Raw genomic sequence first — 26302 nt, 5'->3', positions numbered from 1 at the left:
GCAAAACTTGAATCGGATGGCACTCATTGTCAATCAGTCCGTAATAGGTCATCATCTTAAGTTAGCTGCCTATGGATAAAAAATCTATATTATCGAAAGTTCATTTTCATATGCAGCAGCATGATTTCAGAAGACAAAAATCATGGCTTAATTATCTTGAATTGTTGGTCAAAGGCGATTGATAGAATTAGTTATGGAAACAAATTGACAACATTCCAAATTCAGAACATTACAAAAACAGCTTGCAACTCGAAAGTTGTCTGCATTTCAGAGATTGTAGTAATGATGCTCTAGCCATCAATACAAAGGTCGAGTGAGTGGAAGTGGAAACCAACAAGATGCAACTTTAAAACTGGCCAATTGAAAAGATTGAAGATTCATTGACTATAATTGCGTACATTAACAGCACCAAAACAAAATGGAAAGGTTCACTCAACTCTCTCTCTCTCTATCTCTCAATCGATAAAAACTCACAGTTGACACTCACAATGAAAATGAATTTTCGATTGGGAATTACTCTTCTTTCTCACCATTCCACAAACCAAGCAACCAGCCATTATGATTGTTGATGGTGGTCAGTTAACCTCCTTTGAGAGAATGAATGAGCAGATTGATGCAGGCAGCCACATTACGTAAAAACCTCAATTGACCAAATACACATTGACAAAGGTGAAGTTGCCTTGCAGCATCATCATCAGCATTTCCGAATCATTTCAACCAATTCCAGTTAATGTTTTTGTTATACCTGGCTGTTGTTTTTTTCTTAGGCCAACAAAAACACACTCAATAAACGGCAGTTGGAGGTTAAGTGGCCATCATCAAGTGGGGGTTGTAGCTGCTCGTCCGTTCAAACTCTGTTTTTTTTCTTTAATGTCAAATCAATGATCCGACGTACTTGTCACTGTTCCATGGCTTACAATATGAAGAAGGTTACCACAAAGATTACTTTCAAAGTGGATTTCAAGTACCTACCAAAATGGGAGTTATAAATTTCAATGATTTTGAGTGTCATTGTTAATCAGAGGAGTTTTTATGTTCCTATTCCATGGGGCAATGATACTATGGAACAAATTATCTATAGAAAGTTTTGTCATAATTTTTGCAAATGTCATTTCAGTAAAAAATTTTGTCAAAAATTTAATTTCTATAGAAAATTTTGTCAAAATTTCATTTCTATAGGAAATTTTGCCAAAATTTCATTTCTATAGGAAATTTTATCGAAATATCATCTCTATAGGAAATTTTGTCAAAATTTCATTTCTATAGGAAATTTTGTCAAAATTTCATTTCTGTAGGAAATTTTGTCAAAATTTCATCTCTATAGGAAATTTTGTCAAAATTTCATTTCTATAGGAAATTTTGTCAAAATTTCATTTCCATAGGAAATTTTGTCAAAATTTCATTGTTATAGGAAATTTTGTCAAAATTTCATTTCCATAGGAAATTTTGTCAAAATTTCATTCCTATAGGAAATTTTGTCAAAATTTCATTCCTATAGAAAATTTTGTCTAAATTTCATTTCTATAGGAAATTTTGTCAAAATTTCATTTCTATAGGAAATTTTATCAAAATTTTAGTTGTATAGAAAATTTTGTCAAAATTTCATTTCTATAGGAAATTTTATCAAAATTTCATTTCCATAGGAAATTTTGTCAAAATTTCATTTTATAGGAAATTTTGTCAAAATTTCATTTCTATAGGAAATTTTGTCAAAATTTCATTTCTATAGGAAATTTTGTCAAAATTTCATTTCTATAGGAAATTTTGTCAAATTTTCATTTCTATAGGAGATTTTGTCAAAATTTCATTTCTATAGGAGATTTTATCAAAATTTCATTTCTATAGGAAATTTTGTCAAAATTTCATTTCCATAGGAAATTTTGTCAAAATTTCATTTCTATAGGAAATTTTGTCTAAATTTCATTTCTATAAGAAATTTTGTCTAAATTTCATTTCTATAGGAAATTTTGTCTAAATTTCATTTCCATAGAAAATTTTGTCAAAATTTCATTTCTATAGGAAATTTTGTCAAAATTTCATTTCTATAGGAAATTTTGTCGAAATTTCATTTCCATAGGAAATTTTGTCAAAATTTCATTTCTATAGGAAATTTTGTCAAAATTTCATTTCTGTAGGAAATTTTGTCAAAATTTCATTTCTATAGGAAATTTTGTCAAAATTTCATTTCTATAGGAAATTTTGTCAAAATTTCATTTCTATAGGAGATTTTGTCAAAATTTCATTTCTATAGGAGATTTTATCAAAATTTCATTTTGTCAAAATTTCATTTCTATAGGAAATTTTGTCAAAATTTCATTTCCATAGGAAATTTTGTCAAAACTTCATTTCTATAGGAAATTTTGTTTAAATTTCATTTCTATAAGAAATTTTGTCTAAATTTCATTTCTATAGGAAATTTTGTCAAAATTTCATTTTATGGGAAATTTTGTCAAAATTTCATTTCTATAGGAAATTTTGTCAAAATTTCATTTCTATAGGAAATTTTGTCAAAATTTCATTTCTATAGCAAATTTTGTCAAAATTTCATTTTATAGGAAATTTTGTCAAAATTTCATTTCTATAGGAAATTTTGTCTAAATTTCATTTCTATAAGAAATTTTGTCTAAATTTCATTTCTCTAGGAAATTTTGTCAAAATTTCATTTTATGGGAAATTTTGTCAAAATTTCATTTCTATAGGAAATTTTGTCAAAATTTCATTTCTATAGGAAATTTTGTCAAAATTTCATTTCTATAGGAAATTTTGTCAAAATTTCATTTCTATAGGAAATTTTGTCAAAATTTCTTTTCTATAGGAATTTTGTCAAAATTTCATTTTATAGGAAATTTTGTCAAAATTTCATTTCTATAGGAAATTTGGTCAAATTTTCATTTCTATAGGAAATTTTGTCAAAATTTCATTTCTATAGGAAATTCTGTCAAAATTTCATTTCTATAGGAAATTTTGTCAAAATTTCATTTCTATAGGAGATTTTGTCAAAATTTCATTTCTATAGGAGATTTTGTCAAAATTTCATTTCTATAGGAGATTTGATCAAAATTTCATTTTGTCAAAATTTCATTTCTATAGGAAATTTTGTCAAAATTTCATTTCTATAGGAAATTTTGTCATTATTTCATTCCTATAGGAAATTTTGTCAAAATTTCGTTTCCTAGGAAATTTTGTCAAAATTTCATTTCTATAGGAAATTTGGTCTTAATTTCATTATTATAGGAAATTTGGTCAAAATTTCATTGTTATAGGAAATTTTGTCAAAATTTCATTTCTATAGGAAATTTTGTCAAAATTTCATTTCTATAGGAAATCTTTGTCAAAATTTCATTCCTATAGGAAATTTTTTCAAAATTTCATTTCTATAGAAAATTTTGTCAAAATTTCATTTCTATAGGAAATCTTTGTCAAAATTTCATTCCTATAGGAAATTTGGTCAAATTTTCATTTCTATAGGAAATTTTGTCAAAATTTCATTTCTATAGGAAATTTTGTCAAAATTTCATTTCTATAGGAAATTTTGTCAAAATTTCATTTCTATAGGAAATTTTGTCAAAATTTCATTTCTATAGGAAATTTTGTCAAAATTTCATTTCTATAGGAAATTTTGTCAAAATTTCATTTCTATAGGAAATTTTGTCAAAATTTCATTTCTATAGGAAATTTTGTCAAAATTTCATTTCTATAGGAAATTTTATCAAAATTTCATTTCTATACGAAATTTTGTCAAAATTTCATTCCTATAGGAAATTTTGTCAAAATTTCATTTCTATAGGAAATTTTGTCAAAATTTCATTTCTATAGGAGATTTTGTCAAAATTTCATTTCTATAGGAGATTTTATCAAAATTTCATTTCTATAGGAAATTTTGTCAAAATTTCATTTCCATAGGAAATTTTGTCAAAATTTCATTTCTATAGGAAATTTTGTCAAAATTTCATTTCTATACGAAATTCAAATAGGAATGTCAAAATTTCATTCCTATAGGAAATTTTGTCAAAATTTCATTTCTATAGGAAATTTGGTCAAATTTTCATTTCTATAGGAAATTATAGGACATTTTGTAAAATTTTCATTTCTATAGGAAATTTTGTCAAAATTTCATTTTATAGGAAATTTTGTCAAAATTTCATTTCTATAGGAAATTTTGTCAAAATTTCATTTCTAAAGGAAATTTTTGCCAAAATTTCATTTCTATAGGAAATTTTGTCAAAATATCATTTCTATAGGAAATTTTGTCAAAATTTCATTTCTATAGGAAATTTTGTCAAAATTTCATTTCTAAAGGAAATTTTGTCAAAATTTCATTATTATAGGAAATTTTGTCAAAATTTCATTATTATAGGAAATTTTGTCAAAATTTCATTTCTATAGAATATTTTGTCAACTTATTTCCTAGGAAATTTTGTCAAAATTTCATTTCTATAGGAAATTTTGTCAAAATTTCATTTCTATAGGAAATATTATCAAAATTTTAGTTGCATAGAAAATTTTATCACAATTTCAGTTCTACAGAAAATTTTATCAAAATTTTATATTTAAGAAAATTTTATGAAAATTTGATTGCTTTTGGAATTTTGTAAACAATTCACTTCTATGGGCCAGAACTAAGGCTCTTTGCAAAAGCTCTTGATGAGATTGCGCTTATTGCATTTCGCACTGATTTTTAGGTCCCCAAAAACCCGAAAAATTACAACCTAGTGTCTACCGACTCCTTTTGCATTTTTTTTGTGCTTTTTGCCCTCTGAGGTTTTTGCTGTCGCTTTTTGCCTTGGGGGCAGGCATTATAAGTGCCTATCTCATTTAACATGAAATTCCCCACAAACAATCCATTAAGTTCCTATACCTTTATGGAATGTTTGTGGGGAAATACTTGTTTCATATCAATGAGTGCAGTCCGATTAAAGTTTTAGCCCAATTCTCTGGGACTACTTCTTGCTGAGTCCGTAAGGTGTGATGCTTAACGATACCTCTTTAAAGATGTTTTAAATGGCTGTGTATATCACTGAGAGGAAAACCTCACTGAATGAAGGGAAAACCACTACTGAGCATTCTTTTCTGTGGTTCTACTTGGAATTTGAACTGCACATTCTATTGGGCCAACCAATTCAGCAGCTAGACGACCAAAGCGAAAACAATCGACGACGGCGTCCCATCATTTTGCGTCAAATCGTGCATCCGATGTGATCTTTTTTTGATTTATTTCAAAAACAATTCTGTTGCTAAGCCACGGTTTTTATTAAAACTTTACAACAATTTATCAAAAAATCTAAAACAGTGCTTTTTAACTCTTTTTTATGCATAATTTTACTTTTTTTACCTTTTCACTAATTTTGGGCAGGAAGTTTAACCTCAAATATGTTTCTTTAATGTTGCATATATTGCGTTATTGTTGTTGTTCCCACATTTGTATGGGGAGGTAGCGATCCTTGTCAAGCTAGTAGAGATGTGCAACCTCGTTCCGGTTCAAAGGAATGCTTGCCGCGGGAATATGGTGACCATTGGTTATTTAAAGGCACCAATAACTTGCCTTGTCATATCGAGTATCATAGGCACTCTCCATTTAATCAAAAGCCGGTGCCACCAGTCCTCTCACTGGGACTCTCTACTCCATACCGCTTAGTGTCGGCGACTGCAGTTGCAGCTGCTCCTTAGAACATTCCACTATCCGCAATCTGTGGAAGCGCCAGGTAGCTCCCAGCTGAGATTCTCATGATAATTATGAACACCATACTGGTTGAAGCTCAAAATTTCACTCAGTGCGGTGCTCATACCTGTTTGATTAACTTCAGAATGCCGCCCTTACATTCTAAACCGCATATTGCATTGGTTTCAATACTTTGAAGAACCCTTATCATTCTTAGATCTAGGTTGCATTCTTCACTTACCTTATGTCCATTTACAATATTATGCTGACAAAATTTGACAAATCCTATGAACACATGCCACTTTTTTGAACATACATGTTTGCAACACTTTTTGTTGTAGCCATGAATATGGGTAGCTTTTTTTTTGTCTTCAAATCACATTGTTTCTTACATTTCTTTTAGATTTTTTCACTCAGTCAATTGCACATTTCGACGAAATCACCATTTTTTACAACACTTGACCGAAGCCGCACAAAGCTTTGAATAAACATATCCAACAGACGGACACACCATAACTGACTGCACTCATTTTTGAGCGTACATGTCTGCAACACTTGTTTGTTGCTGTAGCCAGGAAAATGGGTACCTTTATTTTGCTTCAAACCACAACATTTCTTACTTTTCTTTTAGAATATTTCACTCAGTCAATTGCACATTTCGACGAAATCACAATTTTTTACAAAACTTGACCGAAACCGCACAAAACTTTGAATAAACATATCCAACAGACGCACACACCATAACTGACTTTGCACAATTTTTCCCGGACTTATCGCGTTCTTTTTTGCAGAAAGTGAGAGAACACGTGTATCCCTTCGACAATTGAGAAGCAGCAAACAAGGCCTTTTTTTGTGTAAAAAATGTTTTTATAGTCCTTTTAATGTCAAATATATTGTCTATTAATTTGTTGTTAGCTCACTACATTCGTTTGCAAAATTTCTTACCGGAAAACCATCCGAACAGAGCTTAATTGAGAGAGAAAATTGGCAAGTCTGGCTACATAGAAAGAATTGGTTAAAGTGGCAGCTCTCTCAAATTTGCAAAGTTTGCCAGAGATGCCATGACAAAGAAATTTTCTATTGGAGCGATATTTGTATAAAAAATATGTAAGTAATTGAATTTCCAAAGCGAAAATACTCTTTTATACATATGATGTCGGTTAAAAACTGTCACTCATAGGTTAAATACATTGCTGCGTATTAATGATTCCCCCGTTTTACTATACATCCAAATTGTCAGACTGTTATTATAATCAGGGCAACCCTGTCACTTTCTGTCATCTCATTGGAGCCGGACAGAACATTTATTTTACGATAGCAAAGGTCTTTAGTTGGGAAAGTACGTGTTTCTTGTACCATCAAAGTAGGATAAAATCCCAACTTGTAATCTCTGTCCAGTCTCGTGTCTATCTCTCAAAGAAGAGACCCAAAAATCGCAACTTTTTGCAAACAATAATTAGGCTCACATCACAATGGCATCGTCTTCGGCAAATTCGTTGGACAACTACAAATTGAGCTGTGAATTGTTGGGTCATAGCATGGATGTTCGTTCTGTTTGCGCTGCAGCGGCTACGGAGGGGGGAGAAATGATAGCATCGGGTTCCAGAGATAAAACTGCCAAGTTATGGAAACCTATAGACAATACTTATATAGAGGCTGTCACACTACAAGATCATACAAACTTTTTGGCTTGCGTATTCCATCATGCCGAAGAGCGTTGGCTATGTACCGGCAGCAATGATGCAACAGTGTGCATTTATAAAGAAAATGCCCTTATACCCATACTCACCCTTAAGGGTCATGAGTCCACTGTTTGTTCCATAGCAGCGGGTGTGGAGCCACATAGTATAGTCACCGGTAGCTGGGACAAAACGGCTCGTATATGGAATATAGATGAAACGGGTAGTTATACTTTTGTTGAATTGAAGGGACACGAAGCCGCCGTTTGGGCTGTTGCCTCTATGACCCACCTTAAGAAGTTTATAACGGGCTCAGCTGATAAGACAATATGTTACTGGAATACCAAGGGCGAGAAATTGCGCCTTCTCAAAGGTCATACGGATTGTGTGCGTGGTATATTGGCTTTAAGCAATGGCGGTTTGATATCCTGTGCCAATGATGCCACCATACGTTATTGGAATGAAGATGGTGAATGTATGCATGAAATGTGTGGCCATACCAATTATATCTATTCGGTGGCCCTACTGAAGGCTTTTGGCGACAATTGTATAGTATCTTGCGGAGAAGATAGCACTCTACGTATGTGGGATTTAACAACGGGACAAGAGTTGGGGCAACCTTTGGTGCATCCCGCCCAATCAGTGTGGTCTGTGGCATGCCTACGCAATGGGGATATTGTCACAGGATCCAGTGATGGCATTGTTAGAGTTTTCACCAAAGACAGTAGCCGAGCGGCGCCTGAATCTGTGCTAAAGTCCCATACTTTAGCAGTGGAGACCAGGATGCAGCAAAAATCCGAGGACTTGGGTGGTGTTAAGAAAACCGAGTAAGTTAACATGTTATTTAAGATTTGTTAAGAAAATCAGATTTTCACATGCTTTTATCTGTCGTCAAGTCTTCCAGGTCCTGAATCCTTATTGACCAATGGCACCCGAGAAGGTCAAACTAAAATGGTTAGACATCCAGATGGCTCTGTTAAATGTTATATATGGGAATTGGGTAACTGGAAGTTGGTGGGTGATGTTACCGGTGCCTCGGGGGCAACTCAAGAGACCTCAGGCAAAAAATTGCATGAGGGCAAGGTACTTCAAAAGAAAAATTAACTAAATCACTGTTCATTGCTTGTTAATTTTTGTTTTCTCTTTTAAGGAATATGACTATGTATTTTCAGTGGACATTTCTGATACCGAACCCCCATTGAAACTGCCTTACAATCGTGGTGAAGATCCTTGGCATGCAGCCCAAGCATTTATACATCGCCATCAATTGCCTCAGGCTTATCTGGATCAAGTGGCTAATTTTATAGTCAAAAATGCTGATAGTGCTCCACTACCAACGGCTACCAATACAGGGTATTTTTGAAATTACTTTATATTCCTGTAAGATAAATAATCCTTTTTTTCCTACAGAGCTTATCAGGACCCCTTTACTGGAGGCAATCGTTATGTGCCAGGTTCCACCAATTCCAATATGCAATCAGCTGGTAATTTAGATCCTTTTACTGGAGCCTCAAGTTACAGCACTGCCGCCAGTCAAGCTGCACCCAAAGTTGATGTTAATTTTGTTAAAGGTCAATTATCTGGAAAAAAAAGTAGTTATTTTTTTTTTTAATTTTTGTTTTAAATTTTAGGGGAGAAGCATTTTCCTGTTAGCACATATATAACCTTTGATACTTGCGATCCCACAAAAGTATTGGAAAAACTAAAGTAAGTTATAGATCATTACATGATTGCTGCCACTTTTTTAGTAAGGAATATTATAACATTGTGAATATGTTTGTAATATCCACAAGGAGAAGTGATAGTTAGACCCTTTGGAGACTTTATTGTTATTGTAGTCTGATTTTGCTTGCATTGGAGAAAGGATTTGCTCTTGTATTGCTTTAACATTTTTAAATGTTAAGCAAAGTTATTTTTGGCTTTGCTGTCTCTATTTCGAAGTCAGCAATTCAAACCCTGCCTTGCATAGACTCCACCGTTGGGTTTCGGACGGTGTCACAAGAAGCTGTGGCCCTTGGTTGACTTCCTGAACAGGCTGTCGAAATGGTGGTCAAGTATTTTGAGTTTGTTGATAGTCGTAATTATCACACCTTCGACTCTTACGTTTATCTAATACAAGAGCAAGCTAATTTATGATTTTATTGTATGATTTTTCCTATTTTGAAGCTCTCTTTTATGTATTTCCTTTATTGCCTTCTTCAACATTGTAATTTTCATATTTCCGTTTATTTTTGCAGAGAATTTAACAACAAATTACCAGCTTCCAATGAAAAAGTGTCTGAAACACTTTTGGAGGCCTGCATCAAACTAACTGAACCAGCACCCGAGGTTGAGCGGACAACTATAGAGGCTTTACAAATTTTGATGCAATGGCCTAGTGGTAAGCAGACGACATGAAGCTCATTCTTTCTCAATCCTCCTAACTTATTTTTTTTCGGTTCTTTTAGAATTACTATTTCCCGTCATCGATATTGTGCGTTTAGCTGTACGCAATGAATCCATTTTTACCGTTTTGAATTCTATGAATTTCTTAGATTCACTATTGCCACACATCACTTCCTCTGTACCAAATCAACTTATGATCATTAGAACTTTGGCCAATAGTATGAAGCATGCGGCTGGCCGCGAACAAGTTGATAGCCGTCTGGCCCCATTGGTGGAGCACATCAACAGCATCAAATCGGGAAGCAATAATCTACAAATAGCCATTGCAACATTCTATCTGAATCAGACGGTGACTCAGACTACGGGTTTGGCAAATGGTAATAAGTGTCGCATACTAACCGAAGGTTTGATAGAATTTTTGAAATGGGCCACAGATTTGGAGGCCTGTTATCGTTGCATACAGGCGCTTGGCAATATGACAACTACGCCTTTTGGTCAAGAGACTTCGGCCTTGGTGATCTCAGTGGACTATGTAATGGATAAACTGCGTGAATTAACCAATACACCACAGGTGGAGGTCTATAGTAAAATCAATAAGGCAGGCTCTGCATTACTAGCGGCCTTCTAATAACGAGAAAACCAAAATCAATGAATGTGTCAAGGTTTAAAACTAGCCATGCAAGTCAGAAAGTGTGTACTAAGCTAAGTTCAGAACAATATCACACACACACACACACACATATACCCAAACATTTTATAAATCTATCAGTAAAACACTCACTCACGCATTTCTTTTGTAACTTTGAAGCAAAATGAAAAGACTAAATAAAATTTTGCGTTCAATATTTATTTTTTAATTATTGTTTTACAACGTCCATATACATGGTGAAATTTTGCATAAATAATATCAACATTTTTTCAGTTTTTTCCGTTTATTTACTTGCTAAAAGGCAACTAAGACTAATTCGGTTGAGTTATTATAAATCATAATACTTAGAATAAACCGTTAAATTAGAACTGTTAAAAGTTCTAAATATTCAATTAGAAGATATAAATTATTTTTCGCCAAGCTTTGCGATTTACCAAAAACACATCTAAATTATTTTACATAAAATATGGAATATTTTGTTAGTATCACTATTTAGTTTCCTTATCGACATCCATTGTGGCATCATTTGTTGCTGGTTTCCGTTGGCGTATACGCTGTAGCAGTTCTTCTTTCCAACGTTCTTCGGGTACACCCTCTGCCCATGACGGTACACCAATATTAGGTAAGGTAAAATTGGCCATTGCGCTTAGTATCTGCAGGAGAGAAGAGCAAACAAACCAATAGAGGAGGAAACACAAGTACAAGAATAAGAAAGAAATACAAGTGAAGTGACCTAAGAACTTATAACACTTTGAAAAAAAATTTTAGATCTTATGGGGGCAAAATTTGTAGTACCACATATATATAAACTCCAACGCGAGAATACAAGTAGAAGTACGCAGCTGATCCTGATTTTCAAAGTCGATAGAACCATTATTATATTTCGGATATAAACACTAGGCATTGGTAAAAAATTAAGCTAAATTAGCGAGCGGAGAAGACTATAGTAAACCAATATGGGAATCGTTTTAAAAGTAAGCTACATCTATTTTTTTGGAAATCCAATTTTCCAAAAAAAACAATCCACATTTTAACATACCAATGAGTGCTGTCTGATCAAGTTTAACAAGAAACAGACCCTTTGGGTGAAGTTTTTACATGGTTTTTACGTGCCAGCGTTAGTAGGGGATAAGATAACCACTGCTAAAAAATTTCTGATGTGCATGCTAAGATTTGATCTCAGACGTTTAGTGTCAAAGGCGGACATGCTAACTTCTGGGCCACGGTCACGATGGCCTCATATCTATTTTTATGTACCAACTAATAGCTTTCACTGCAAGTTGAGCGGTTGGTTTTGTGATGGCTTAGACTGTTTAAGATCACGAGTAAATTTTGTGTACCAAATTTTACGAATTTTGCATAAAAACTGAGACGCTGAAAGCTTTATCGGGATTGTTCCTATTTACTGTTCTTGATTTGCTTCCAACGACTACTTCTAATGGTAAATTATATATTGTAATTTTAAGAATCAGCGCATATCACAGGGCTAAATGACATCCCATGGCAGCCGTTTGCATGCACCGGATTGATCTGATGAAGTCCTTCATCGGCAAGTGCTGCCGCCACAGTGTACAACAAACAACAATATTATGTATCATGTTCAACAACAACAACAGAAATAACTGTGTTCCATTAACATTTATGTATCTACATAAATACAAACATATGTACATACCTGCTGTGTCTTGCTACTATCTAACTCTATTTGCAATTCCTCAGGTCTTGGTTGGCTCCAAACTTCTCGTTCAATTTCAGCATCTATACTTTCAATTGGAGGCAAATTTGGATCACCATGTGTAACCTCAACGTCCTCAGCAGACTGCTGTGGCTCAACATTCTCTTCTATGGTATTAACTGGTGGCCGCGTTCTATTAAAACTCTCTTGTTCTGCCGTACCATCATCATCATCATCTTCTTGCAATGCTATGCTAGTGTACTCCATCTGATTGTCATCCATAGCCAAGGGTTGATAGCCATCGTAGTCATCCAAAGATTCATTGTCACTTTCATCACTTGCAACAATGGGTGGATTTTGTGCCATGTGTACTGTGCGTAAATCTTCTTCGCCAGGATCATTTGGTAATTCCGGTGCACCCATTGTAGCCTGCTTTCCTTATTTGTATGGATGTGGAATTTCTGGGTGGTTGTTGCTGTTTTCTGCTTATTTATCAATGGCATTCACTTGGAGATGGTAACCTTAAGATTAAGTAGAATTGAATTGGTGCAAAACGTAGCGCAACGTAACGTATTTCTTTGCGTTTATCGGAACGTTAAGAATTGGAAAGTAATGCTTTCAAATCAAACATCATATCATACGGCATAAGAACTTCGCAGCCAGTTATTACAGTGTGTTGTACACTGAGGTGGCAGCCCTTGCCGACACAACCGGCTGCCATGGGATTGGCCAGTTGTCGTGAGCAGATACTGTTGGTGTTGTAAACACACTTTCGTCTAAAGGTAGCGATCCTAGTAGATACTGTTGGTGTTGTAAACACACTTTCGTCTGAAGGTGGCGATCATAGTCAAGCTTTTATAGGTGAGCAAGCTCGTTCCGGTCATACGACCGATCGCCGCGAGAACATGGTAGCCATTGGTTATTTAAAGACGCCAATAACCCACCTTGTCATATCGAGCATCATAGGCACTCAGTATTTAAGCAAGAGCTCCTGCCGCCCGGCCTCTCACTGAGACTCTCCACTCGATACAGCTTATTGTTGTTGTTGTTGTAGCCACATTTCAAGCTCCAAGGTGAGCAAGCTCATTCCGGTTCATGGGACCGATCGTCGCGGAAACGTCGGGGCTATTGTTTATTTTAAGGCGCCATTAACTTGTCTCGAATATCATATGCACTCAGTATTTAAGCAAGAGTCGGTGCCACCCAGCCTCTCACTCATACTCTGCACTCGATACCGCTGATTATCCACGACTGCAATTGCAACTACTCCACATACGAAGCAATTCACTATACGCAACCCGTGGACGTGCGCGGTAGCTAACAGCTGCGCTTCTCGGTGAGACGATGAACGCCACACAAATCGGAGCTCATGGTTGTTGTTGTAGCAGTGTGTTATACACAGAGGCGGCAGCACTTGCCGGTGAAGGAATCCTTCGGGTCAATCCGGTACGTACACCCGGCTGCCATGGGATGGGTTCCAACCCCTGTGGTGCTCATAGCCATCCCATGCGCGGCTGCAGTTGCGGTTACTCCATATGGAGTATTCTACTATCGGGAACATGTGGACGCGCCGGTAGATTCCAGCTAAGCTTTTCGTGATAACGAAGGACCACACACAGATTAAAGGTCAAGGTTCCGACCTGGGAGGTGCTTATAGTTATTCTGTGCTAGGATGTTCTTCGAATTCCATGCCGAATTTCATCTTATCTACGCTTCGATCGATGCAGGCGCCACAATTCCTTAGGGTCAGGAATTAACATCAACGTGCTGTCTGTGTGTCCAGCTTACAACAGCCTCCAGATGTCTCTGGTTTATTTGTGCAACTAATACAACTCAGGCTATAAGTAGATCACTCAGTTGCAGAGTTTGTCAATCTGAATACGTGAAGCAAACTTACCTAAGTTTACTTTGAAAACAAGTAAAAAAAAAATTGAATTTTCTTGTGTCACTCTAATTCATATTTTTCAAGACATCGGATTCTTCCATAATGGGACGATCTTCGCGAAAACAATCGGCAAAAAGCAGTGATGGAGGCGGGGATCAACCTACACCCACTGCAACAGATACAGCCACACGCATTTTTCTATATCTTAAAGCGAAGGCTATCGAATACCCCATTGGGGAGGATGTTTCGGTGGAAATTGAATTGATACATCCCAATGTCATCACCAAACTATGCGATCATTATACACCAGACAATGTTATTCTTTTGGATGAATTTAATGTGGAGAAGCCCACTTTTAGTATGACCATCAACCAGAATGACATTGAGGTTTGTCAGACACCGCTCTCATTGGTACTCTATGAAAATGTCATAGAATCCTTTTGTCGAGACAATGAATCTGGTACTGGAGTAAGCATTAATAGCCGTGATATCAAAGACTTTGAAACACCTACCGATGAGGTTGAAGAGGAGGAACTGTTGGTAATCCATAGAAATGCCGTAGCCATGGGTTATATTGATTTGCTGGAGTTTTTCATCAAAACTAGATGCCATTCGCAGTGTACAGTATTCCTATATCCCTTGCCCTCCTCCAGTCACCATATAAGCTCTAAAATGGAATGGGAGATCTACTCTTTACATCCTTTGATAAAGCAGGCCAACTTTTCCAATGTTGCCTTTATCACCTTAACTTCCATCTATAATGTGGAAGACCTTTTGATGAATGATTGTGAGGATTTAACGGCTCGTTTGTCATTCGTAGCCAATACGCCTAATGAAATGGGTCAGTATGAGAAAATCCCTTTATGCCAATTTACTGGTTTCACAAAGCAAGTCATTGCTGATCAAAGCCTGGATTTGAAATGGGAAACACTTAAAAATAAGAAAATTGGCAACGAACAAAGCATGGGTGTTAACACTCAAACCAAAGTGAACAAACAGAAATTGTTTCGTAATCTGTTGTTTACCGAAAATGTGGATTTCAATATAGCAGATATAGATGCAGCTTTCGATATGGCTTTGATATGTAACTCCTTGCATCGTTATATATTAACCTATGATATGGAAAAGACATTGGAAGAAGTTTTGGCATTAAACAGGTATCGCATGGTGGTCGAGATAATTCAGGAAAGGGATCCTACTGTGGTGCTATTACAGGGTTTTCTTGATTTATCGGTTATGATGTATCCTCAAGGTAAGTGAATATTTTACGGGAAACTTTTTGTTTCTTTAGGCCACCACGAAAAATTTCTTAAGTTTTATATTCTCATTCCCCCAATAGTTTCCAATTGCAGTTTTGCCATTGAGTTGAGACCGCCGGGATACAAAAAACCTACATTGACCCCCACTACGCATAAAGATAGGACCACGCCAAAGCAAAAAATGAGTAAAAAAGGAAAACGCACAGATTCCATAACCACAGTGGAAACAACAACAAGAACAACCACATCAACCTTGAAGGAAAAATTTCCTTTTGCCATCATCCAAATATGTTTGGACAAACCCATAACAGATCCAATACAGGATATTATAGAAGTTGCCAAACCATCATTGTATCATCGGCAACTGTTTAAATGTCCCCGCAAACAACGGCAAAAGAAGTATGCCCTAGAAACCCCAATGGAAATTATTCGTGAGGATAGCTATAGGGCATTTGAGGACACCATACTGGGCATGGTCTTGTATATACTACAAAATAACATTCAATCTGCCCATGAAGACAAACAGTTCTATTGCTCCCAGTTGGGCAATATTACCAATAGAATACTGCGTTTGGTGGCATGTGACTTTAATAGGCGCCAGCAGACCAATACGAATCTTGAATTTACGGTAATGCTCTTAGCAGAGACGTAAGCAGGATTTTATTTTGGGGGGTGGCCCCACCACCCCACATTTTTTCAAAATCTAAAATTGCCAAAATTCTTGTTAATGTGAAATTGGTTAAGATACCCGTCCCCCTACGTTTCTGATTCTTAGCAATACTTTTCCTCCAAACTTGAATGATATTCTTTTGAAAACTTTGCTTCTAGAAACTTATGACTCTGGTTTATAAGGAACTATCACAGCTTGTCTATGATATTGTAATGAAATACAATTCCCCAGATTCTGGTAATGGCATTTCTGCCGAACAACAGCTCCAAAGTACCATTATAAGCCACATTAATATTGCCAAATATCAATTTGAACTGGGAAACTTGGAGATGGGTAACTATGTTATTGCCAAGTTGCAGGAGCAATACTCAAACAATGTGATGTTGAAATTCTATATGTTTCTCTATGACATGGAACGCCAGAACTTTGAGGCAGCCAAACTTTATTTAGATAAACCCTACAGGGAGAAGTATTCCGAAGCCCTGGTATATATGTAAGTATGTGTAACAATAGATGGGAAAAAAATTCCAAAAATATCCTTTTCTACAATTCTACAGCAATATTATAGACTTATACATTACCTATAAACAGCAGCAAAGTGATTCCGAGCAAGTCAACTCTGCCAAGGAAAATCTACTTCATAGCCTTAGTCAACATTGCGAGGCGAATTTTCAGGACATTTCAACTTGGATTTTACTCTATTGCCTGTATAAGCAAAACAAATATTTTCCCGGCATGGAGTATTGCCGTTGGAATTTTGAAAATTTATTGAATAATGTTTGCTGGGTTATGCCTGCAATGCCACAAAGTCGTTGGGACATGTATATGCCGCATAAAATTGAATTCAAATCGAAAAGGTCACAAAATTTCTATATAGTAACCAACCTATTTTTAAAATTGGGGCTTTATGAATTTGCCCAATGGATTTTTGATGAAATATCACCAGAGGCAATGGAGTTGGAGAAATACTTCATAAACAACACACTCAAAATCTTGATGAATAAATTGGAAAAGAAATTCAATATAAAAAACTTTCCAACGGAAAAGTTTTTGAATTCTAAGCAAATGGTAGGTGTGGATGGCGCCTTGGTAGCCGAGTTGGTAGGATGCTCGGACTGCCAGTGCGGGGCCGGTGGCTTCGATTCCCACCAGAGGCCATGGTCTGCCGCTACTGAGTCTGTAAAGGACTGTCACTCTTACATAACCTAACCATAGGGCATTTTAAAAGAAAAAATGTGAGATTTGTTTTTTTTTTAAATTTTATAGAGTGCTACCTTATCTCAAGTTAATGGAAATTTGGAATATGCCCGCAATGCATTGTCGGAATCGGCCATGAAATATTATTCCCAAATATGTGAACTAGAAAGTTTGGAAACTTGCGAGCTTTACAATTTGGGCATTCTGCGCTATGCTTATCATTTGATGGCTGCAAAGGAATATGCCAAAGCCAAGGATGTTTTCTCCTTGTGCTGTTATAGCACAAAGGGAATTGGTATTGTGGCAGCTATTGGCAAAGGAAAAGCGTGTTATAGGGTAAGTGGAACCAAATTGTGATAAAACAAGTAAAAAAGCATTAAGTTCGGCCGGACCGAAGTTTGGATACCGACCACCTCGGATATATAAGAAAACCCCCTTTCGCCACAATCCGGTGAAAATTGGATAACTTATGCACCCAAATTCGCCACGGACATTGAGTGGTCTAATAAATATAAGTCACTGTACAATTTTGTAGAACAAAATATTGGTCTTTTTGGCAGCTATATCTAAATATAAACCGATCTGAACCATATAGGATACGGATGTCGAAAAGCCTAACCTAAGTCCCTGCGTCAATTTTCAACGAAATCGGGTAATAAGCGCGCTTTTTATAGGGCCAAGACTTTAAATCGAGAGATCGTTCTATATGACACCTATAACCAAATCTGGACCGATATGGACCAAATTAAATAAGGATATAATATCATCCTATCCTATTTTATTATAACTCCACTACTATATCCGCAGTTATTACTTAATATGGGCTGGTTGTTGTTGTTGTAGCAGTTTGTTGTGTTCTATCTTTCATCTGCTTGATTCTGTTGAGTGTCAAGACCCAGGAACACTGCGACTAAGAAAGGGTGCGTCCACAGGGATCTGGGTATGAGTCGAGTGGGTCTGGCTGGGCAATTAAACAGGTCAAACGGTAGAGGGGCTGGTTTCGATCATATGTTATTGTGGTCCCGAGAACTCATATACAAGTAACATTCTCAGACAATAAATCTGCTTTTATGGTATAAGACGCTAAATTGGAAGATCGGTCTATATGACAGCTATATCTATATAGTCTGATCTGACTCACAATTGGGTCGAATGTCGTGAGGCTTAAAACAACTCACTATTTCAAATTCCAACGAAATAGGGTAATAAATAAAGATTTTATGAACTTCAGACCCTTCATCGGCACATCGGTCTATATGACAGCTATATCTAATTACAATCTGATCTTTATCATATTTGGGTCAAATGGCGGGTGGGTTAGAATAACTCACTGATTCAAATTTCACTGATTCGAAAACAGGTAATAAATGCAGCTTTTATGGGTTCCAGGCCCTAAAACGGCAGATCGGTCTATATGGCAGCTATATCTAAATATAGTTCGATCTGAAACCTTTTTGGCGCGGATGTCGAGAGGCTTAAAACATCGAAAATAGGTAATAAATCCGGCTTTTATGGGCTACAGACCCTTTATCGGCAGATCGGTCTATATGGCATCTGTATCTAAATATAGTCTGATCTGAACCATATTAAGGTCGGATATCGGGAGGCTCAAAAAATTCCCACTGTTTCATATTTCAGCGAAATCGGGTAATAAAGCTTTTATGGGCTATAGATTTCTTATAGGCAGATCGGTGTATATGGCAGCTATATCTAAATATAGTCCGATCTTAATTTAGATATAGGTCAGATGTCGGAAGGCTTAAAAAATTATTTTTTTTAAATTTCGGCGAAATCTGGTAATAAATAGCTTTTATGTGCATCAGACCCTTTATCGGCACACCGGTCTATATGGCAGCTGTATCTAAATATAGTCCGATCTAAACCATATTTAGGTCGGATGTTGACAGGCCCAAAACTATTGACTGTTTCAAATTTCAGCGTAATCGAATAAAAAATATTTTTTTTAGTAAGGGGTCTATATCGGGAGATCGGTGTACATGGCAGCTATATCCGAGTATGGTCCGATCTTAACCATGTTTAGGTCAGATGTCGAGAGGCTTAATATAACGCACCGTTTTAAATTTCAGCGTAATCGGGTAATAAATAAAGCTTTTATGTGCATCAGACCCTTTATCGGCAGATCGGTCTATATGGCAGCTATATCTAAATAAAGTCCAATCTGAAACCTTTTTGGCGCGGATGTCGGGAGGTCTAAAACTACTCACCATTTCAAATTTCAGCGAAATCGTATGAAAAATAAATCAATATGGGCATTTGACCCTTTATCGGTAGATCGCTCTATATAGCAGCTATATCCAAATATGGTCCGATTTGGCCCGTTCAAGAACTTAACCAGCGTGCATCAAAAAGACGTATCTGTGCCAAATTTCAGCTCAATATCTCAACTTTTGAAGGCTGTAGAGTGATTACAACAGACGGACAGACAGACGGACGGACAGACACACGGACATCTTTAAATCGTCTTGGAATTTTACGACGATCCGAAATATATATACATTGCAGCGTCAGAAATTGATATTTCGATGTGTTGCAAACGGAATGACTAAATGAATATACCCCATATCCTATGGTGGTGCGTACAAAAATTATAGAGGGAGGAAAGATACCTACGTTTCAACTGTATGTATTGTTGGACTGTCAAGAAGATGCTGTGTGATGTACACAGGACATATGTTGCTAACTGAATTTGAACCGTTGGGGAATCCCTAAAAATATCAACTGAACCGCAAAACCGAATATGCTAGGCGGAATCAGCAGCAAACGGGAACAGAGTGGCCATTGGCTATTTAAAGGCTCCAATAACCCGCCTTGTAATATCGAGCATCATAGGAACTCAGTATTTGTGCAAGAGCCGGTGCCGTCCGGCCTCTCACTAAGACTCTCCGCTCGATACCGCTGATTGTCCGCAACTGCCGTTGGGGTTACTTCGTATGAAACATTCCGCTATCCGCAACCGGTGGACGGCCCGGTGGCTCTCAGCTAAGCTTCTCGTGATAGCAATGACCACCACACAGATCGGTCCTCAATGTTCCTGCCTGTGTAATGCTCACAGCTATCCCGTGCCGGACTGGCTTTCTTTCTTGTACGTTTTCCCTAACTTTTCAATTCGCAGTTTTCATCGCAATGTGGTGTAATTTTATCTGTATTTGTATCGTCTGGGCGTACACAGTGGTGCTAAAAGCTCCGAGGGAAGTGACCAGCGATCGAGGTTGCTAAGGGCAAGCCCATCAACTAATCCCAACCATGTACATGCAATTTGGTTGAACGAACGCTTTCTTCAATGACTGCAAGAATTGGCGATAACGGGGGCTATAGGTTGCAGGTTTGCGATTGTCCGTGACCTCTTTTTTTCTTGACAATATTCTTTGCAGACAGTTTATCCTTCTGGACCAGTTGTGGGCGACTGAAGTAGGTGAGAGGGAACATTTTTTCTCTCTTTTCCTCTCTCTTTTAGAAAAGCTCTTTATCGGTCCGCCATACTTCCATTGACTCTAGTCTTGGATCAATGGTGTCACTGGGTTCAATGTTTAAATGTAACTGTAAAACTTCTCTACGAAGAGGTGCCGCTAAGCATTCAGAATCGGTTTTAAAAATTAGGTCCATTTTCGTTGAGCTAATGCTTTAAATCGCACAAGCATTTATTGGTATGAGAGGAGTTCCCTCTTCCTTAAGGGGATGTGGGGTGGTTTTCCAATTTTTCGGAAATTACTCTTGACTACCAAACGAACTTTTCATCTGAACTTATGATCGATCCTGAGCTTATAATGGAGCTAAGGTCATCGAGTGACGTGTGCCCTATTAGATCTGACCATTTTACATTGAAGTTTTGTTTCTCTTTTCTTCAGCTCAACGATTTGGACGAAGCTGAAAAGTCGTTTGCCCAGGCTACCCATTGCGACATGTACCTTCCCAACATATGGGCCTATTTGGCACTCATAAATTTGAGAAAAGGGGAGAACTACCAAGCTTTGGAATGTTGGAAATATGCTCGCCTAAATCCAAAGGAAGAAATACATGCTGAGATTTTACATGAGTTGAAGTCCATAAACTATGAGAATATTGATTTGTTTGTAGATGCGCCCGATTTTAGGATGGAGTGTACCATGAAACATTAAAGCCGATTAATACATTCATAAAAATTTGTTTGTCATATATTTTCTTAATAAATTTACAAAATAATTCTATACAGCTAACCGACATGCAAAATACTAGAAACACTTCTTAGGATGCTAATAATCCTTAAAACTAATAGGCAAAACTGCCACCGGGCGGCGCCACCACTTGAGGGGGAACACCCTGAGCTGTGGGATTTACTGTCTGCACCGGCACCGGTACAATGGATACCTTTAAGTCACGATTTGAGGGTTTACGTAGCTCGATGGAGGCATGCTTCAATTGTATGGTACATTCGGGATTGGCATTGAGAGCTGTCAGATTTATGGCCTCCTTGTCGAAGAGAGTGGCCATGGCTTCTAGTAGTTCTATAAACCCTATGGAAAGGGCAGCTCGTCGAATGCGATTTAGTTCCTTGTAGAAATGCTGTGTCTTCTCTGGCATCTTTTTGGCATGGCGCAAAACCTTTTGTATGTCCGACTGTAAACTTACACGATTTATCCATACCACACAACTTTGAGAGTAGGATCTCTTGTCTGCCTTGACGGGGAAGGCGGCTGTGTCTCCTGGCAAAAGGTCTTCAGCAAAGCCCAACATTTGTAGATCTCCCAACCAGGGTATGACATTGTTGCCTGGAGGTAATATATTCAACATAAGGTTGGACTTCTTTTTGCTGTCGGCATAGGAATACAAAAATCCAAACCAGGATCTGCTGGAATTCAACAAAACCAGAGCAGCTAAGTTTTCCACTTTGAGGGCACCATGCAAAAGCACACACATTGACTCCTTTTGCATTTCATTTAAGGGCGCCGCCGCTGCACTTGTGGGATTCTTTTCACCAGCCTCCTCCGACGGTTGCCCCGTCTCATCAGCATCCTTGACTTCTTTGGTGTAAAAATCCCTAATTTCCTGTTCCAACTTTTCATATTCATAATTGGCATTATTCACATCCAATTTAGGAGTTTTGTCGGTGGATATTTTACTGGCACTACCCGATTTGTCAGATGAACGACGACTTGGTTTCTCTCTTTCGATTTTTGGTATAATTAAATGGCGACTTAGCGAAGCTGGTGAGCCTATATCCGACAGCGGTAAGTATCCACAAATTTCCAGTTTATTTGACAATGTTAAGGGCGGTGTTTTGTCATTATCCAAAGGCTGAAAGGGTAAGGGGGGCGGCCACAATAATACGGGACATTCCAATCGAAAATAGCCACCACACTTAAGCAGCACTTCATAGGGCTTGTAATTAGCTTCACACAATTTTTCAATCATTTCAAACATTGCCGTGCGACCCAGTTCACTTTTGTGACCGGTAATAGCTGTTTTCAAAGGTTCACTTGTGGCCGCATCAGCATTTTCTGCATCTTTGGGAGCCTTGGTCATATAGAGTTGGCCTTAAACGAAATATAAAGGGGTGCGGAAGACAAATCGCTGTATTAAATAGAGGGAAAGGACGCAGCTAAAGTGAAAATTGTGGTGTTATGTTTAGATGAGATGAGGATGAAGAAAACCTTGCCTTGCAATCCTTTTTATATAGCTGCAGCAAATAAAATCCCGTATGCCTCCTCCCCGAAAGAGCTGTTCAAAGGCGCAACAGAACTACCTCTAAATCCTCATTCCCAGAAACCCTTCCGCAGTCCGCCTGCCCTGCACGTAGATCGGCAACAGCGATTTCACATTGCTGTGGACAGTCCAGATTTCTATCAGCAGTTGTTTTTGTAGTCTCATGCCTTCATTACATCTAGCGATCATTATCGAGCTCTTTATGGGGAGCAAGGTCATTTCGGTGCAAAGACCCGATAGGGGATCCTCACCAGCATTCTAAAATCATGCTTGATCAAGCTCAGGACAAGGAATGGTGCCCTCTTCTAACATGATGGCAGAGGAAAAATTAGTTGTTGTTGTTGTATCAGTGTGTTATTCACTGAGGCGGCAGCCCATGCCGATGAAGAACTCCATCGGGTTAATCCGGTTCGTACAACCGGCTGCCATGGGTTATTGGGAAAACTAGTCTGGGTGGTATATTCGTTTAAACCTGCGAGTCTATTGTTCCGGATGGTATACCATACCATAGACACTATGTCAGCAGATCGGTCCATATGCTAGCTATATTTAAATATTGTCCAATCTGAACCATATTTGAGTCGGGTCACGGGAGTCAAATTCCACCGGAATACCATGCCATGCGGCTCCGTGAGGTCATATTAAGTAGCTATGTTTTGCTGAACTGTGTGCTAAGGTGGGGTTTGAGTACTACATAACACTTGGGTGGACATGAGGATCATTTCTCTCCTAGCTGGGTTGATACTATGTTGAAGAACAGGATTATCAACGTGGTATTTCTCTAGTCACAGTATCCCAATCAATCCCTCTGCTAGGATTGATTGGGATAATGTGACTAGAGAAATACCACATGGAGGGGATATATCCTCTCTTTGTGGTTCTTGGTCGCATCTTAATTTGGGCGCTAAGGATGGGGACGGTGTTGTTGTTTGATGTATGGCATCAGGCGAAGAGTGGAATGATCCATAAAACACAGCGGTACTGCGAAGATACTGGTCTAGTCACATTCCTCCTTGAGGAAAACGCTAAGTGCCATAATCGGTTTAATTTTGGGTGTACATGTGGGGGTGGATAGCAACGAAGTTAGACGTTAGATAGAGGAAGTTATGAGATTTATGTTTCTCGAATTTAGGACTTTCTTTCATTACTAGGGGTTAATTGTTGTAGCAGTGTTTTGTACACTGAGGCGACAGCCCTTGCCGTCGGGTTAATTCGGTACGTACAACCGGCTTCCGGAGGTCACCGTAGCGCAGAGGTTAGCATGTCCGCCTATGACGCTTAACGCCTGGGTTCGAATCCATGCGAGACCATCAGAAAAAAAAAATCAGCGGTGGTTTCCCCTCCTAATGCTGGCAACATTTGTGAGGTACTATGCCATGTAAAACTTCTCTCAAAAGAGGTGTCGCACTGTGGCACGCCGTTCGGACTCGGCTATAAAAAGGAGGCCCCTTATCATTGAGCTTAAACTTGAATCGGACTGCACTCATTGATATGTGAGAAGTTTGCCCCTGTTCCTTAGTGGAATATTCATGGGCAAAATTTGCATTTACAACCGGCTGCCATGGGTTGCCACAATTGTACTTAGTCCGTCCCGCCGTTTATACCCTTCACCATCACCGCATTCGCAGATTATAATGGGGTCTGTGAATACGGTGAAGCTGAACGGTATAAACGATGCGACGGACTATGTAGCAGTGCATTCTAGCCGATGGATTTGACGTCGTCGCCCCAGAGACGTGAGCGTGGCCTGAACGCCACCACCTTTCCTTGGACATATTATATGCACGGATAGGGACACCGAAGATGGAGTCTTCATTAAGTTCCTAAGAACAAGGGAGTAGATTTTGTTGTAGCCACAGATTCCGTTACTCAAAACTCTATCCATGTAAGGTTCATTCTAGTAAGGTTGCAAAAAAATCTTCCAGACTTTGCTGGGTCCTGGGACATCAAGAAGTGGCAGAGAATGAAGTAGCTAGCCAGGAATGGATCGCTTATAAATTTAGTTCATGCTACTGAATCAGTAAACCCACCTCTGTGCCAGCTGCTTGGTGAGATGAACGCTTTTTACAACAGCGGTCATTTGTTCTGTCCTGGGAATTTCTAAAAATTTAACAAACACAAATTCATAAAAACTTACCCTTAATGCCAGTCAAATCCAACATTTGTTGATATACTCCCAATGCTCGGGTGAAATAACTGTCACCATGTACACCCAAACAAATAAAATTCCATTTTACAGGCTTGAGAGCTTTAACCCATGAATAATCCGCCTCTTGCTCTTTTCCTATATAATTCTGCAAGAACGTTGTCAATGAGGTGCTGCCAAAACCAAGACCACAATCCGTAAACACAATCACTTGACACTGAGACTGGGTACCCCAGTTGCTGGTAAAAATGCTGCCCACATTCTTCATCAATGTCATTAGGCAGAGTTTATCCACAGGTTCAACTTTTTTTACCACTTGCTTTATCTGATCATAATCACGCGTAAAATCCACTTTAAGTTCACAACTGCTGCTGAATGTAAGCAAAGCCACATATTCCAATTTGGATAGATTGGAAAGATATTCTAAAAGTTGGGAGATGCCTTTTACGGCTAATTGATGATAGGTAATGGCGTTTTCTTCGCTGCGTCCCGGAATCGTGCGAATCATGGACAGGGAAACATCCAAAGCAATAATTGTGGGCATTCTGGATAATAGAATATGTGGTGGGGGATAATGTGGGGAAGCAAAAAGAGGCCGGGTGCGACAGATTTTAAGCAAACACCAAAACTCCTAAATCAATATGATTCTCTGTAAGTCAATAAAAATAAAATGCATAATTATAATATAAATATGTTATGCATTATAAGTGTAACCATATAAATAGAGGTAATAACTTGGCTAAATAAAACACCCGCCTATAAAGAAATCAACAATTCTGTGGAACCTCTTGCAACCAAAACAATGTTAACCAATCATAGTGAATATCCAAAGCAGGAAGAAGCATTTATTCTTTTTGTTTTTTTTTTGTGTTGCCACCTTTTTAAATAATGAGTCTGCTGCGCTAAAGCTAGAATTACATACAACGCGCAGCACTCATGCGTACTTGCGCAACCTTATGCGCCCCAGTGTGTTCTAAAATTCAGCTTATTTGTGTCATTTCCAAATTGGCATTAATGTGGTTTAATATGATTTTAATCTAAGAAATTCTCTAATTTACGAACTGCAAAACAAATTTTGAACAGTAAACATATTCAAATCATATATTTTGCGCCCTGAAACGAGTTCAAAATTAAGAGTTATTTAACTTATTCCGTCAGATGCGTGGATGTATTTGTTGTATAAGGGTTGGTATTCTATTCTGCTTTCGGAATAGCCACTGAAATTTCTAATTGACAGCAATCAAATGCTTTTATTTTCATACCAAAACACGTTTCTTTATCTGCATTTATTGTTTTCTCTATTTTGTATATTTGTTTCAAATAAATAAAGAACAACGAACCATTGAAACCAACAAAACAAACAAAAATGATCCCGCCAATAGTTTTAAGTGTTGCCAC

At 37.5% G+C, this 26302-nt stretch overlaps 4 protein-coding genes across 6 annotated transcripts; 2 read left to right on the top strand and 2 right to left on the bottom strand.

The window, feature by feature from the left end:
* Nucleotides 1-6929: 6929 nt before the first annotated feature.
* LOC106089705 (phospholipase A-2-activating protein) lies at nucleotides 6930-10572 on the top strand. Its single transcript, XM_013255661.2, has 7 exons — nucleotides 6930-8165; nucleotides 8235-8421; nucleotides 8489-8691; nucleotides 8749-8909; nucleotides 8970-9045; nucleotides 9576-9718; nucleotides 9786-10572. The coding sequence occupies exons 1-7, from the start codon at nucleotides 7132-7134 to the stop codon at nucleotides 10349-10351; spliced, it is 2370 nt and encodes a 789-aa protein (XP_013111115.2). The 5' UTR covers nucleotides 6930-7131; the 3' UTR covers nucleotides 10352-10572.
* Nucleotides 10573-10631: 59 nt separating this feature from the next.
* LOC106089706 (uncharacterized) lies at nucleotides 10632-12557 on the bottom strand. The gene is made up of 2 exons (XM_013255662.2): nucleotides 12048-12557; nucleotides 10632-11025 (listed from the first exon to the last, which is right to left on the bottom strand). Exons 1-2 carry the CDS (start codon nucleotides 12468-12470, stop codon nucleotides 10861-10863), a joined length of 588 nt encoding a protein of 195 aa, XP_013111116.1. The 5' UTR covers nucleotides 12471-12557; the 3' UTR covers nucleotides 10632-10860.
* Nucleotides 12558-13929: 1372 nt separating this feature from the next.
* Nucleotides 13930-21276, top strand: LOC106089700 (uncharacterized). Its single transcript, XM_059365464.1, has 6 exons — nucleotides 13930-15184; nucleotides 15272-15819; nucleotides 16020-16354; nucleotides 16419-17040; nucleotides 17128-17394; nucleotides 20925-21276. The coding sequence occupies exons 1-6, from the start codon at nucleotides 14035-14037 to the stop codon at nucleotides 21192-21194; spliced, it is 3192 nt and encodes a 1063-aa protein (XP_059221447.1). The 5' UTR covers nucleotides 13930-14034; the 3' UTR covers nucleotides 21195-21276.
* LOC106089701 (integrator complex subunit 14) lies at nucleotides 21205-25656 on the bottom strand. 3 transcript variants are annotated; one of them, XM_013255653.2, is made up of 3 exons: nucleotides 25640-25656; nucleotides 24896-25553; nucleotides 21205-22589 (listed from the first exon to the last, which is right to left on the bottom strand). In XM_013255653.2, the coding sequence occupies exons 2-3, from the start codon at nucleotides 25446-25448 to the stop codon at nucleotides 21325-21327; spliced, it is 1818 nt and encodes a 605-aa protein (XP_013111107.2). In that variant the 5' UTR covers nucleotides 25449-25553; nucleotides 25640-25656; the 3' UTR covers nucleotides 21205-21324. The 3 variants fall into 3 exon arrangements, with proteins under 3 accessions (XP_013111107.2, XP_013111109.2, XP_059220751.1); XM_013255655.2 differs by lacking the exon at nucleotides 25640-25656 and adding an exon at nucleotides 25619-25635; XM_059364768.1 differs by lacking the exon at nucleotides 25640-25656 and having other exon boundaries at nucleotides 24896-25612.
* Nucleotides 25657-26302: the final 646 nt, after the last annotated feature.

Source organism: Stomoxys calcitrans, chromosome 3 (genome assembly GCF_963082655.1).
Source record: "Stomoxys calcitrans chromosome 3, idStoCalc2.1, whole genome shotgun sequence".
Taxonomy (NCBI): Eukaryota; Metazoa; Arthropoda; class Insecta; order Diptera; family Muscidae; genus Stomoxys; species Stomoxys calcitrans.
This window is presented reverse-complemented; position numbering and strand designations above follow the sequence as displayed.